Source organism: Sphaeramia orbicularis, chromosome 15 (genome assembly GCF_902148855.1).
Source record: "Sphaeramia orbicularis chromosome 15, fSphaOr1.1, whole genome shotgun sequence".
Classification (NCBI taxonomy): domain Eukaryota; kingdom Metazoa; phylum Chordata; class Actinopteri; order Kurtiformes; family Apogonidae; genus Sphaeramia; species Sphaeramia orbicularis.
Window position 1 is genome coordinate 31,238,093 of NC_043971.1, and position 15,529 is coordinate 31,253,621.

Consider the following 15,529-nt stretch of genomic DNA (forward strand, 5'->3'; position numbering starts at 1 on the left):
AGTGCATTATATGGTATTTAACAGCTCATCTAGCCATGCCTAACATCACTCACAAATAATTAACAAATGTTGGAGGTTGTCATCTTGAGAGCTTTAATCATACATAGAAATTTAGTTCAACAGTACCATTCATTTAGAATGTTTTAGCAGTATGTATATTTAGTGTAAAGAGCATGTTTTTTTCCTTTTTCTGATGAGGAATATCCATAAGGATGATAGAAGCGTTCAGAAATACACCAGAGAGAGAAGAGCAGAGAAGAGACCGAGTACATGACTAAGTTGTAACACCTCAGACTACATTTTATACACCTCAATAGGCGACATTTATCTGTGGTTTATGTACCAGTGTCCATCCTCCTTGATGATTTTTTTTTCCTTTTTACCTTTAACTGAAGAGCAGCAGAGCCTTTGAATGCTTTAGGGAAGTAAAATAACTGTGGCATCAGCTCTGTTTGATCAATGCCCTATAATGGAGATAATCCTAGCAGTCTTCTGTGATGCATCTTGTTGACCTAATCGAAGCTGTGTTAAACTTTGGGGTCAGGGTGAATTGCTGACAGTCTTTGAGAAAAAGGAGGTGGGGTGCACCAGAGTGGAGGACATTACTGCAATTGAGTCATATTATAGGCATGAAAAGAATCAACCACATCCATCTATCAACTCATCCGTGTCTCTAGCCATACATCCATCCGTTGATCCAAACATCCAACTTTTTAGAAGACACAACCAGGAAACAAACTCTCTGTGCTGTTTGTGCTATCTCAGAAGCGCCACAACGACTCCAACCAGCTAAGTCCCAAGCAAAGAAAAAAAAAACATAACATGTACAAGACAAAAGGTGGAACAGATAATTGGCCTACAAATCCCAGAAGCGATTATTTTTCAGTCCATCCATTCCTTTTAAGAGAAGGTAAGTAACGCCACGTGTAGATTTGGCAGGCGGCTTGCTTCACTGTGGGTCTGCCACCATCTTGTTTCTTTCCCCTTTTAAAACTTTTGAAGCTGCTTCTTTAGTGGAGTTGGTAGAGAGTAAGAAACTTGACTTCCAGAGCTGGTAATGATGGAAGCTGCTGTTGCGGTAGCATCGTGGCATTCAGTGTGCGCGAACACGCGCAAAGACAGAGACTGTGTGGCGTTAAGGCTGGGAGGGAGGCTGCTGTGCTGCTGCTGCTGCGTGCTGCGACATAGCTGCCGGGGAGGACATGGACTGGACCATGGGCTGGGCTGGTGGGGGTAGCGGAGGCTGAGGCTGCTGGGCCCCTGAGTGTGTATTGGGGGAGGGCGGGGGTGTTGGACGTTTGAACTTGTCTGGGCTGGTGCTTCTTCTTGGGGAGGGCCTCTGTTTGAGAGAAAGAGGGACACACAAGATCAAAACAGGGAACAAAGTCCGAAGAATTCATATTCATACAGCCCAAATCTGAGCCCCATTTATCTCAATACCTCAAGTTTTTCTGTGTTTCATGTGCACAAAGGTTCAATATTCCCTGTAATTATTAATAGGTGATGTTTTGAAACATATATTTCTTATATAAACATTTATGGGAGCAAATGATTTACAAATGATACAGGTTTCCATGTTTCATAAATAGGAACAACCTTGTGGACGTCAATCAAACAATTAGCCAATTACTCTGTACCACTCTGTATCATGATACGATAAAGAAACATAAATGACAAAGGTCAGCTGGACTGGAAGTTAAAGATATTTTGTAATTCATGTTTGTCTAGTTTACCCTTTAATCTAGGAGTCCAGTGCAACAAAACAGATCTGCTTTGAAACACACAGGAGGTTCTTCTTCATTTAACCCACTATTTAACTTTGTTCTAACCATGAATAAAAAAATCAAAACAGACTGAGTTGAATGAAAAACCATATAACGTACCCAATCTTAAAATGACGTACTTTATATATTTAGTTGTTGTCATGACACAAAAGTACCAATGGACAGGATGAAAACCGTAAAAAGGAAAATATGACTGAGTGGTGGGTTTACCTCAGCTATTGGTCATGACCTAACGACTGTGATTCCAGTCAGAGGAATGGAAAGGAAAAAAAAAAAAAGGGGTTTAAAACATTAATCTGTCTGAGGTTGTGACCTCCCAGACAGAGCCACTTCTTTGTACAAGTCCTGGGTGGGCTGAGTGGTGATGGGACAGATTTAATGAGGATATGCAAAATGAGAAAAAGAACAGACACAAACGCATTTTAAGCAAGTGAAACTAAAATTTCAATAAGTGTTAATATGGATTAAAGCAATCAGACTGCGATAATGGGAAACACAAGCCAACAATCAGAGAAAGCCTTCAATGGCTGCACTCCAAGGAGTGGTAGGCAGTTAAAATCAACAGATAAACTTAATTGTGTTTTTCTAAAAGCATTGGAATTGTGTGTTTATTACCCTTTTTTACAGTGCTATTGGTATAGATGGTATTTTGTTTAATTTACATAGTTTCACATCATTAAGTTGCATGTGCTGTTCTGAAAGTCACGAGTGAAAACCCAATACATTCACAGACAAAAGTAGTCACAGAGCTGGTCAGGTTTTGGAGGATACCCAAGACATAAAAGAAGGAACCATAACAATTAAGGCTCATGCTGTGTAAAGTCATGAAAACAGCTGTGTGGTTGAATGGTATTAACCACAATTTGAAGTAAGTGCAGTTTTAGTACTTTAGCTCTACTAAAAAGCAATTTATCTTCATACAAGGTAAAAAAGTTTGGCATTTTAATCTATGAAATTCTTAAATTTATATAAAATCACTTCAACAAAGCCATCTAAAGCAGGGTGCTTGCTCTTTATCCAAGTAAAATTTCCAGACTTTTTAAAAACTGTAATTTTTACTCCAAGACCTTGACTTCATGTACTTTTATCCTTGGATGCCTAGTTTTTTGGTTGAGATTGTAGCTGTTGTGTGTAGTAGAAAAGTTGATTATAAGAATTTCTTTTGAGGTTAATTGATTAATTTCATTTCTAATTATTTTGATGTTATGGAGAATTTGTGGGTTTCTATTTTGTGCATGTCTATACTCTAGTAACTTTAACCTATCCTGTAAATCCTGCAATTTCTTTTGCCTTAGTCTCTTTCTTGCAGAGGTCATAGGAATGATTTTGCCCCTTAGGACAGCCTTGGCTGCATCCCAGAGGACTGGTGGTGATGTTTCGCCGTTACCATTTTTCTTCGTATAATATTTAATTTCTTCTACCATTTTCTTTTTAGAAACTGCGCCATTACGCATGGAGGCATTAAATCTCCAGTGTGTGTTTTTTTGTTTTTCTTCCAAGTCCATTGTTAAATATGTAGGTGTGTGGTCACTTATATCTATTGTGCCTATATCTGTGTTTACATCTTTTGATCGGTCCTTTCGAAAAATAAAAAAATAATCTTTTTTTGTGTATAATGAATGAGGATTTGAAAAATGGGTATATAGCCTGGTATTGGGGTACATTTCCCTCCACACGTCTATTAGTCCCATGGTCTTTATGAGTGTGTAAAATTTTTTGTTTAGGTTTTTGTAACTACTTAGTTGAGTCGAAACATCTAATTTGGGTTGCAAGTGGAGGCTGAAATCTCCACTACATTTCAGGGTTCCCTCAGAATGATTTACAATCAGATCTAGAATGTTTGTGAGGAAGGAAATATCACTCCCAGGAGGGGCATATACATTGAGTGGGGTAAGAAAAGTTCAAATTATGTTTACTGACAAACATTTTCAAAACATATGAAAAATCACAAAAGTGCACAGATATCACACAAACAAGTTTCACTAGAATCATTCCAGTTTCAACTGATTAGCCAAATCATATCAAGTTTTTTATAGGCTTATGTATTTCCTACCTTACAAGATTATGTGCCTTTGAGCATACTCTAAAATTTAACTATGAGAGGAACTTTTTTTCATACTTTATTAAGACTATCACACAAAATTCCAGACTTCTCAAGGTGTGAAAAACAGCATTTTTAAATTCCATACTTTCCAGATCTGCACAAGCACCCTGCAAAGTGCTTCTACTGGGAGAGTGAACAAAACATTTGGCCAAATATCTCTCAGTTTTAATGAAGACTGCAGAGATATAGTGACCTGATCAAACAAACCTGGCTCCGGTACATGAAAATATCAGTGTGAGTCATCGAGAAGCACAAGAGAACTGAAAGCTCACGACACATTTGATAACACAAAGGTAATAAACAGAAACAGATGAAGTGGGTCAAAATGTACCATGGGGTACCAGGCTTTATCACTCAGATTTACGTAATCTAGGTGCAGATTGTCAACACATTCTGACCAAAATGTTTCTCATTTACAGCAGCTATGAAAGTTAATTTCATATTCAATGTGCTCTACAATTTTGTTTTCAATGATTACAATTATGTCACAGGGTTAATGTTGAAGGCTAATTTTTATTAAATGTCCCTTGAAACCAAATCCAACACTGACCTTGCACAGTCAGAAGACAGGAAATTGGCATGGAACATTTAGAAGAAAAAAAGGTTAGTGTATCGAGTTCTTGAATGCAAAATAACACATTAAATCTCCAAGACAAGTTTAAAAGTTTCTTGCATGTTTCAGCAAATTAAGGCTAAGATTTTTAAAGACCATTAAGAATGCAATTTAAGCTTATGTTGTTATTGCTGAGTGGATCATGCTGGGGCTGGACTTTGGTAACATTCTCAATGTGTAGAACACTACTGGGAATAAGTGTTTGTTGGGGAGGTTTTTTTTGTTTTTAAAGGGTAGATTAATGTTTTTTTCTGACTTGATAAACAGTGAATGGACTTTCTACCTTGATAGTTCTCAAAGCAATTGCTCAAGAACCAACATGAGGACAAGAGTTTGAAGGATTGAACTACTAACCTTGTGGATTGTGGACAACCTAATCTACCTATTAAGCCAAAGTCGCCCGTAATACTTAGTAATACTAACACCAATACCCAAAACTCCTGATTCTTACACGAGGTAGAAGTAGCTTCATATTTATTATTTTCAACAGGCTTCCACCAAGAACTCAAGCTGAGTCTGTTCGAACTTTACCCTTATCATTATTAGATTTTAAGACCTTCCTAGGCTTCAAGGACACGCAGAAACACTAAGGCCATGTCCACACGAAACCATATCTTTTCCTATTGGATCTTTTTCTTTGTCATTTTCAAAACAGTGCTCCGTAACACAGAGTCATTTCAGCAAATATCTGCGTCCACACGAAACCACTGAAAATGATGTAGTACAAATGCCAGGCCTGTATGTGGACCGAAGATTTTGATTCAATATTTCCAATAAGCTCAACAGCTATTGTAGCATGGGTACTACTCTGTAGTCTGCCATTGCTGTTGTGAAGTGGCGTCTTGCCTCTGGGGTGAAAGGTTAGAGAGGTGGAAGAATGACATCATCGTTTTAGAAAAGCTGCATTTTACAGATGAAGACGTGAAACCAGCGCTTTCATATTTATCCACTCTGGGACCCGGTTTCAAAAAGTTGCGGTTTCAGTGACTGAAAACGCCAGTTTCATGTGGACAAAAGGTCTATCCGATACAAAACATTTGCGGATATGACTGAAACTGTTTTCGTATGGACAGGGCTTAAATTAACCATTAGAAGCAGATGAGACCCTGACACATGGGTGGCTTCACTCACCGCTACGGCGTGAGAGGAGCTTCCGTGGACGTGCAGGGCAGGGGTGTTGTAGTGGGAGATGGCAGCTCTGGACAGTGTAGCTGGAGGGGTGAAGCCAACTGTGTGGCTGCCATATGAGAGACCTGTACGGGGGAGGTCGACAGGGGACACAGGTCATACAATAGTACCAGTGGAGACATTACAATCAACTGGAACAGTCTCTAACTAAATAATATAAGTAAGGAATAAGTTGAACTGTGGCAACAGGTGAGTCTAGCTTGTAGTTGTCAGGAGAAAGACACTGCAGTACTCTAACACCTAAGGATTACACAGACCTTCTAGCTCTAGTCTAATCTTGCTGAATTAGCCTAGACATGATTGCCTTGACCTGGAAAGGCTTGACCTTGAATTCTCACATACATATACAAAACAAAAGATACCCATCTAACAATATTTTGCTGTCAGCTTCTAAAAACTGTGTGATACTGTATTTTTGCAATTAACTCCCCTCTTCTCCAATGTATGCATTCAACCTTAATTGGTGATAAGGTATGTCTGCTTGATTATTTTGTTTGTTTTGTTTTGACAGTCTTTAGTCCGTTGCTTACATAAGGACTATGGTTACACATGTATGCAAAGCCATATAATCTTGCTGTAGATATTTTACCTCATTTGCCTTGTTTTTCATATGATGTATATGACTGTATGTCTGGTTGCAACACCGTCTGTCCTGGTTAATTGTTCTGCTTATCTTGACCAGGATGCTCTTGTTAAAGCTTTTTAATCTGCAGTGAGTCTTTCCTGGTTTACAAAAAACTGTAGACCATATTGGGATTTTGTTCCAACTCAAAATAAACACTGATTTTGTACTTTTTACCTAGTACGCCATACAATGTCACTACATCCAAAATGTCACCATAAACACTTTGAGTTGCTGGCATTTGCTACTAAATAATTGTAAAAGCTGAAATTAGGGGTGTGATTTGATACACAGCTCTAGTTTTTAAACAAATCTGTTATTTTATGATTGACTTGCCTTAAACAGAATCACAGACAGCAAATGTTGGTAGTTAAATTATGTAAGAGAGCCAGTTGTGGTCATGATTAGACAGTGTAATGGCACTTTATTATGGCCCTGTTGAAGTCTTTATGGTTTTAAGAGACATGTCTATCCATTGTTCCAGATTGGGAGCTAGATAAATGACATACGTCACTTGAATTTTATTATTCTACTCTGGAACATAGATACGGCTTGTAAGCTGGCAACGCATCAAAGCAACTTGCTTCAAAGGTGCATTTTATTGTTTTGACAGCCATTCTACCTGACACAACAACCTGGATCAGTATTTTATTACCTGGACAGTGGCCATCTCAAATATACATACCAGGTGATATGGGTCTGCTGGAGCTGGGGGACGGGGTGTAGGGGATGGGGCTGGAAACGGTCCGTGCTCGCAAGCCCTGTGCAGACATCTCGTTGAAGTACCTGAGAGGATGAGATGCTCGCTTCATGAGAACTCAGCCCCGAATTTCCAAATATAAATAGCTTACAATTTTAAGAAGGAAGTAACTACAAGAGGGAAATAACTACAGTTATATATACATTAATATTCCATTTTTATTATGTAAGGAATACGACAATATTCTTTGTTGTTTTAAGCATCTACAGCAGCTCAAAATTTAGCCATCAGTGGGTCCCCTAATTACCAGATTTAACCTTTTAAGTACTTCTGTCATGTGTAGTAGAAAATCATTAGCCATGAATAGGTGGTCTCACAACAACAAAAAAACCCTTAATAAATTTCAATAACCACCTCACATATATGCTCATTTATTTCTACTGTGTTTATATTCTCTTGTAAAGCTGATCTCGCTGTAAGTATGCATGTTATCAGTTATTATGATAACATGCATAAGTATGCATGTACTGCTGTTTTTTGTTTTTGCATCCATTTAACCTCACCCATCACCCAGTTGGAAATGTCAGAGTCTTAACTGCCTCTGTGATCCATGGACACAATGACCTCTGCAGCCACAACAACAGGCTCCACTACATTACACAGCTTTGTTCATTTACTGAGACAAGGCAAGTTTGATTCATAGATCTCCCATTTGTTGTCCTGCTGACACTCTGTTGTTTGTAGGAGGGTTAGTGTGAGGTTATGTGCCCGAGCTATCTTTTACCTCTCATCGTCCATTTCCAGACTGGATTCGCTCTCTGAAAGCTGTCTGCACAGGGCCTCCCTGCGCTCCATCTCTCTCTGAAGTTTTCTCTGCAGTCGGATGTTTTCTTCCCTCATGTGTCGCTCCTCTTCGATGTACTGAGCACGTTTCTCTGTGTCTGTGAGAGACATGGAATAAAATAAACAAATGTCTGGAACACATCCTTCTCATTGTATACTATAGAGAAAATTCAACAATGTGAATATATTCAGCAGTCTAACTCCAACCTTTTCAAGTAAAATTTTGCAGGTATAACAAAGTCCCTTAAACAGGCCTTACTAATTATTTATATTATACAATGTCCTCAAAAGAGAAAGTGGTGGTAATGGATATGTAAAGTAACACTCATGATGTCACCTCTCTATTTTGCACTTGTTGTCTACTACCTCCCTCTAGTGGCAGAAACAATGCATAGCCAAAATAGAGTCGAGCGCTCAGTAATGTTTTCTGGTGTTTGTAAAGCCTTTGTTGAGTTGAACAAGCATCTCTGACTGACCAAAATGGGGTCTTCATGAACAAAGATAATAGCTTATTATGGAGCCATTACGTTTGTATACAAGTCAGACTGTCACAGGTACTAAAAAGAAATCTAAAGACAAACCAGATGGACTGATATGCACTAAAACCATTCAATGAGCTGCCTGTGATATAAAACTTAAAATGTCTACTAAACAGGGCTAGGTGACAAGACCAAAAATATTGTGTTAAAGTTGTTCACATCCATCTATATTTCTAATTATTTCAAGTCTAATTTCAAGTCTAAAGAATGACTTGGGTTCTGACAGAAAGTTGTGGAAACCAGATGGCTATTTGCAGTCTGTTTTTTGAGAGTCAAAACATTCCTGAAATATAGATAACATTCAAAACAATTATTACGATACAATGTTCAACATCAAATTATGTCCCAAACAGTGCAATAATAATTACAATAACTATCATTATAGTCTCTACTAGACAATGTATTTTCTGTTATGGATCACCAGAGAGGAACAATGCGTGCCACACTGAGCATCTCAGGTGGTTATTGCTGTCTATTGGGCATTTCATTGACCCTGGAGGTGTAAGGTAACAGTGAGTAACAAGCATCTAATGAGGCTATAAACCGTCAGTGTATAAGCCCTAAAGTATCCTGTTCTTGTAAAACAAGCCATCCTTGGGTGTAGGGTTAAGACACTCCTCAGTGCTCATCTAACCATCAGGTTACCCATCACACCCTTCATCAGCACTTAAGGATATCAGCCCCTCCGGACCCCACCCCTCCTCAGACATGTGACAGGCTGAGGGGCCACTTACGCTGCAGCTCTGTGGTGCGCAGGCTCTTCTTAAGCCTCTCCACCTCATTTTTGAGGAAGCGGATATGCCGCATCATGTTCTCTGGTGAGTCGATCTCCATGGAAACATCTCTTGGGGAGGGAGGAGCTGATACAGGCTGGTCCAACTTCTCCTGGAGAATCCTAGTTTTAGAAAACAAGCACACAAAAAGACAATTTTTATTCCTGCTGCACAAGCCTTAATGTGGTGGAAAATGTGGTATCATGGAAGACAACAAGACACAATGCCTGAAGGGTGCTCTGTGCCAGAGCTCTGCTGATGTCCAAAAACTATTAAAAGACATCACCAAGGAACACCTGTGCACAAGGTGACATGTTCCTTTACTACAATAAATGTGGACACTGTAGTTTATTCTGGGTCATTTTCACATAAACCATCCTGCTGCCGTAAATAATCAGTGAAGCACAAAATCCATGGTTAAAAATAGTGCATTATAAACATACTAGATATTCCTGGTACAGAGAGGCTAGTTGTGTAATTAATTAACTGAACAAATACACAGTATGGTCCCATACATTCACACAGAAGTTGGAAAATAACAAAAAAATTCAAACAAAGATAACTGGTTTAATAATTAAAACAACAGATTTCTATTTTCACCACAACTGATTTTGAGACTCAATTCTACTTCCCTTTTATAAAACTTTAATATGTATGGATGGTGATAAATATTAACATGTAAGATAATTATAGTTATTACATACCTTTTCTCAGCCTCTAGCTTGTCCATCCGTTTCCACAGTCTGTTAACCAGAGCTTCTTGTTCCTGCTCTAATGTGTTCTCAAGGTCGATCTTCTCCCGTCTCAACTGAAGAATAAAAGAGAGGAATGAATGATGTCCATGGGCGAAAAAACCTTGACGCTGAAATGTATTCACAAGAATGTACGCTCAAATGCAAACCCATTTCACTGTACAGCTTTCAACCAGATATGTTACTTTTTCATTGCACTAGGGCTACCACATCTGCTTAATGACTGAGATACACTGAAAACCAGAACAGTCTGAAAAACCTTTTATGTCACTTTGTGCAAAGAACCATAGTCATCATCACTGACACTGATATATGATATAATAACCTTTATTGTCCCCTTAGGGAATTTTTTCTTGGGCTGATGTAGCTGCACTTAACTTTCATTTACATACATTCTTTTAATCAACTGCCGTTGGTAAAAGTATGGGAAATCTGTTAAACAAAATATCACACAACTTAAAGCAACACCACAAAACCTTAGGACAACCTAAAGCACAACCCTTTCATCCTAAACTTTTCATTCTCAAGTACAAGTTCACATTCTTGAATGCTTGAAACATCTTGCTTTTCTTTTGTGCCAACAGCACAGGAACAATACAAGAAATTAGGTACAATATGATTAAAGGATAAAAAAAACTAGTGAAAAACTACATTCTTCTATAAAAATATGATACAACCACTGACAAATTAATTGTAAGTCTTTTTTAATGACTGACTAATCAGTTGACAAGTTACTGCAGATCTAATGCGAGCTGATATAGTTGATTGTTTTTTTTCTGGTGCAACTATGTCACCTTAATGAGCACATCTCCTGTCTGGGAAGAATGCGCAATACTATTACATAAGCATCACTCTGACACATATACATACATTCATGAGTGAGCTGCAATAACGAATGCATGGATGCACATCATTAAAAAAAATAAACCTTTTCATTACAGCAGGGAAACATTACAAAGTTTGACACAGACATTTTTTCCAATAACTGGAATTGATTAATTCTGCCCACCAATAAAACAATTCAACATGAAGAAAATACCGTTTCATACCCAACTGTCCTTGCCCTGACTCACCTGTTCCAAGGTTAGCTGCTTTGAGATGGTCTCATTCTCCATCTTCTTGATCTTTTTCATCAGCTTGTTAACCTGGAACTCTTGCTCCTGCTCCAAATGCTGCTCCAGCTCTGCCTTCTCATGTTGGAGCTACAATGAAAGGAAAAGACAGACAGTAAGGAGACTGTGTGCAGACACAGTAAAAGAAGAGGTGGTGGGTGAAAAGAGAGATGAATGAGAGCAACAAAAAAACCCAGAGGAGATTCATGGTGAGTCACATAAAAACTATTTGATGACTGCAGCGGACAAACAGTCGGGTGTCAGATCAAAATGTTTAGCTAGCACGTTCAGAATAGGTTTAAAACAGTGCCAGTATTATACTCTGATTCATGATTAAAATTCCCAGAAAAAGGAGGAAAGCCATGACTTAAGATTGTTGGAGGCAACAAAAGTAACCACCTTTGGCAGCTCACCAATACAAAGAAAGGGTGCGGCTCAGCACTGATTCAAAATGGAACGACTGTATGATGAATTATATAAGTGATTACTCATTATGGGGAAAGGGATGCAAAATGTTAATTTATAGGAAAAGTCAAAAGGGGAACAAAAACAATTTCCATTATGTTATAGACACAAAGAAAAAACGAAACACCTCACAGAAAAACAATTAGATCATACAATGACTGCATTCATACAGAATATTCTGGTCAAAAGAGCAAGTCGCCAAATGATTCCCCACCCAGCGGGAGACTTTTTCCTTCAAATTAACATACTAACAATTTTAAGAATTGCTGTGCTTCCTTTGGTCAGAAATTTACCACCACAGCTACAGTACAAGGCCTCCACCCAAATGTGCAAACATGGTGAGTAGCATCTTTTACCCAAATCTGTTTTGTATTAACATGTTTTAGTTCATTTTGAAATTTTGGACATTGTTTCAGAGACACTGTGACCTACTTGGACTCTTTTGTCTGTTAAGGATGGCTTGAAGGCAATAGCAAAATAAAGTTAGCAGCCATGCAAACAAGATGAAGTTCATTTTTCGCTTCTAGTGTCTGAGTATCTTACTCTAATTATAAACTCCATTAACATCAACACCATTATCACTTTTATCCAAAAAGTGTGAACTACAGCTCTGGCAAATGTTATAGAGATGGAAGGAGCAATTACAGGGTGTGTCAAATTCACAGTGTGTGCTCTACGAAGTGTGCTGAAAGGGAAGCACTCAAAATCCATCCTGAAGCACTTACATTATTTGTATAGTCAAGTTTGGATGAGTAATGCACAAGTCCATAACCAAAAGAGACAACTCTTGCAAACTGTATTTCTGTACAGGAGCAGGAGAATAAATAATTTGCTCATTTCATCACCAGACTATAACCAAAGCCCATGTGTATGTGCAGACACAAACACTATGGGCTGTTTATGACTACCAATCCATGGGCAGAAGCAGACACAGGCCTGTTTCATGTTAAGTAAGACGGCAAGATAACAAAAAACACAAACAACATCCATCTGTATGACCTTAAGCAGGGTCTGCTAAGGCACATGCATGTGCACTGTTCAGATCCCCACTTCTTTACACATCAACAAATCATTAGTCAGACTACAGTTAGCCGCAGAAAGTGTCAGAGAGTGTGCAAGCTGAGTGCTCAGCAGTTGGGAAAATAAGATGTGGAAAACAGACTGGACCAAATAACCGACAGACGGGAGGAGAGTAATTTGAGAGTCATTTAGAATAGCGAGCAGCCGCAGTGAAGTCATCTTGAGCCTTTCCAGGCTTCAGGCTAGTACCAGTACAGTTGATGATGACAATGCACTAGCTGGAGCAAACTCACGCACGGATTTGTATTCCTACACACAGACCTAGTGAGCTTGTATTAAACACATCGATGACTATTATATCAAAATCTCAGTGTGACAATGGCATTTGCTATCCCAATTCATGAAATCACCATGAACTCAAATGGATTTCAAAATTGTCAACATTGTGCTAAACAGTTAGCCCTGAACAAGCAACCACTTATACAAGAATTGGCATTTCTCTTTCCTTCAGCCCCATCACTCACTTGCATGAGCTTCCTTGACAGTTCGTTAGTGAGAAATTCTTCTTCTTTCTCATAGTTGACTGCCAAGGTCTCCTTCTCCTTCTGCAGTGCCTGGATCTTCTTGAACAAGGTGTTACTGATAAATTCCTCCTCCTGCTCAGCTCTGGCTTGCTGTGAGACAGAGACAAATGGAGAACAATGACAGAGGCAAACATTAGGAAAATACCATAGACTCAAGAGCTGCAACTGGAAAGTTATTTCTACTAAATATTTAATACTATTTAAAAAAGTTTTCAGTTTTGATAGAAGATTACCAGAAGTGTTTATGCTGTGAGATTATAATAAAATGGTAAATGGAGAACAATGTTGGGTATAAATAATTATCTTAAATTGTTTTTGGCACATGTGGGTAAAAGTGCTCTGCAAACACACATGCCAATCAAACAAAATCTGCTGCAGTGAAGTCTGCCAGCCAAAGAGGAAGCAGATTTTCCCTAATTACTCAAGAGATGTTGCAGCAATGGTTGAAGAGTGAGGAATGAGAGCCCTAAAGAAATGTGCTCGGCAGCAACAACAGTTAGTATAGTGATCATAAGGCCAGTCTCAAATTCTCCATACTCCTCATTCTTTAGGAGTTCAAAGCAAAATGCTGTTCTGCAAGCTGTGAGAATGTGTCAGTTGTTAAAAGAACAATGAGACGCACAATAGAAACTAAACAGCTAGTTAAGCTTCACACATCCACAGGGTGGGCAGGGTGCAGTGAGGCTGACTTGCCAACATATGAGCCTGGCATTTAGCTAGCTTGCTAACTTTGGCCTACATACTTACCAGCTATCCAGCAGATCGGTTACACATTTTCATGAAGCTGTGGCTCATTAAATGAGCTTGAAGACATATGACGCATTGGTTCATGCCAATGCTACCACTGCTAAGCTACTCATTTACACTCTGTTACCATATCATAGCCTTGCTGACCATAACGTGGTGACAATGTTTAGCAGGGAGCAACCAGCAGACCAAAGAGCTAACAACACTCTGGTAACTTGAAAAGGGAGGTGCCTGGCTAATTTAACACGTTTAACATTAGCCAGTGTTACCCAACATTGTCAATGCAAAACAAAACAAAGCAAATAGCTGGCTGTCGCTGCCCACCCTAGCAAAGGTTAGCTACTGGCTACATTAGCAAAGTAACCAACTCGCTCAGATTAGCTAACATAGCATAACACCGAGCAGATAGCTTTACATCCCAGCAAACGTGCATATTCAGCACAGTGAAACTGTTAACGTTTAATTCTGTTGGCGAAATAACACCACACTGGGTGTAGCAGAGTGACTGACAAACGCAATATCATAGTTAGCGTGATGTTAGCATATAGCTAGTTAGCTGGCTAACGTTACTCACAATGGTGACGCTAGCCTTGCGGAGGTCCCGATTCTCCTCCTGCAGAGCTTTGCACTTGAGTTTGAACGTCTCCAGCTCAATTTTAAGAACTTTATTCTCCTGTTGTAGCGAGGCCAGGCGATTCGTCAGTTCCTCCAATCGAAACTGTGAAATAACTATGCTCGGTTTTCCCGAATTAGAAGCGGAAGATGACATCGGGGTGGCCGAGCTGCTCCCCGCTCCGTCGGTGTCGCTCTCGCTCGCGCTGTCCGCCATGGCTGTGCGACAGTGTGTGAGTAGAAGAGACGACAGCAGCTGCAGCGTTAGAGGAGCGCACACAGCAGAATGGTACACCGTGTGACCTTGCACACGCGTGTCGGCACAGCGCCACCAGCAGGATGTCTCCAGTACTGTCCCAAGTATCCTTGACTAATGAATTTTAAATTACCTAATCCTCCCGAGCTGGATATACAAGGATGATGTGAAAGAGGCTAATATGAGAACAGTTCTTTATTCTCTGTAAATAAATTATACCGCTACAATTAATGGTGTTTTAGTGACAATCTGATAATCATTCTCTAGATTAAGCAATCGTCTCTCTATATTTTCTTTCTAAAGTAAAACTTTCCATACATTTTGCCTTGTTTTCGTCTGCCACTTATTCAAAGTTATAATTACTTAAGAAAAATAACATCAGTGTATCCATAGATTACAGCTGAGCTACAGTGATGGAAAAAAAGGTGTTAGACACTCTTAATATCTTACACAATCTGAAATATTATGATGAAATATTTGCCAAAAACTCTTGTGTTTCCAAAGGTGTGGCTATATTAGATAGACACAGACAAATGCAAATGATTTTTGTTTAATGTTATCTAGAAATAAAACCAAAAACAAAACTAAATTCTTGCCAGTTTCAACATGACATGCCCTGGAAGTGTTTCAGTATCAGGCTGAAACTTCCAGTTTTGACCTCGATGGAATAACATGCAGAAGGGACCATGTGGTTTTAATAGTAATATATCAGATTAATTTCCATCTGATTATTTCACTGGCTAACTATTGCAGCTTTTATTACCAGTCAATTACAACTCTCTCTCCCTCATTATCTCTCTTTGGAAAATGTAATA

General features: G+C 39.0%; 1 protein-coding gene across 1 annotated transcript; it reads right to left on the reverse strand.

Moving 5' to 3' along the window:
* Positions 1 to 69: 69 nt before the first annotated feature.
* Positions 70 to 14,730, reverse strand: LOC115434173 (coiled-coil domain-containing protein 6). Its single transcript, XM_030155940.1, has 9 exons — positions 14,421 to 14,730; positions 13,040 to 13,189; positions 10,992 to 11,120; positions 9,871 to 9,974; positions 9,128 to 9,288; positions 7,796 to 7,952; positions 6,997 to 7,097; positions 5,633 to 5,754; positions 70 to 1,339 (listed from the first exon to the last, which is right to left on the reverse strand). The coding sequence occupies exons 1-9, from the start codon at positions 14,673 to 14,675 to the stop codon at positions 1,136 to 1,138; spliced, it is 1,383 nt and encodes a 460-aa protein (XP_030011800.1). The 5' UTR covers positions 14,676 to 14,730; the 3' UTR covers positions 70 to 1,135.
* Positions 14,731 to 15,529: the final 799 nt, after the last annotated feature.

Bases quoted from the DNA above. Each gene is read 5' to 3' on its own strand.
- LOC115434173 (XM_030155940.1), bottom strand. From the start codon at position 14,675: ATGGCGGACAGCGCGAGCGAGAGCGACACCGACGGAGCGGGGAGCAGC. The intron at 9,975-10,991 runs GTGAGTCAGGGC...TTTATTCTTCAG, and splicing joins AGCAGCTAACCTTGGAACAG to TTGAGACGGGAGAAGATCGA. The intron at 7,098-7,795 runs GTAAAAGATAGC...TCATCCTCTCAG, and splicing joins CTGGAAATGGACGATGAGAG to GTACTTCAACGAGATGTCTG.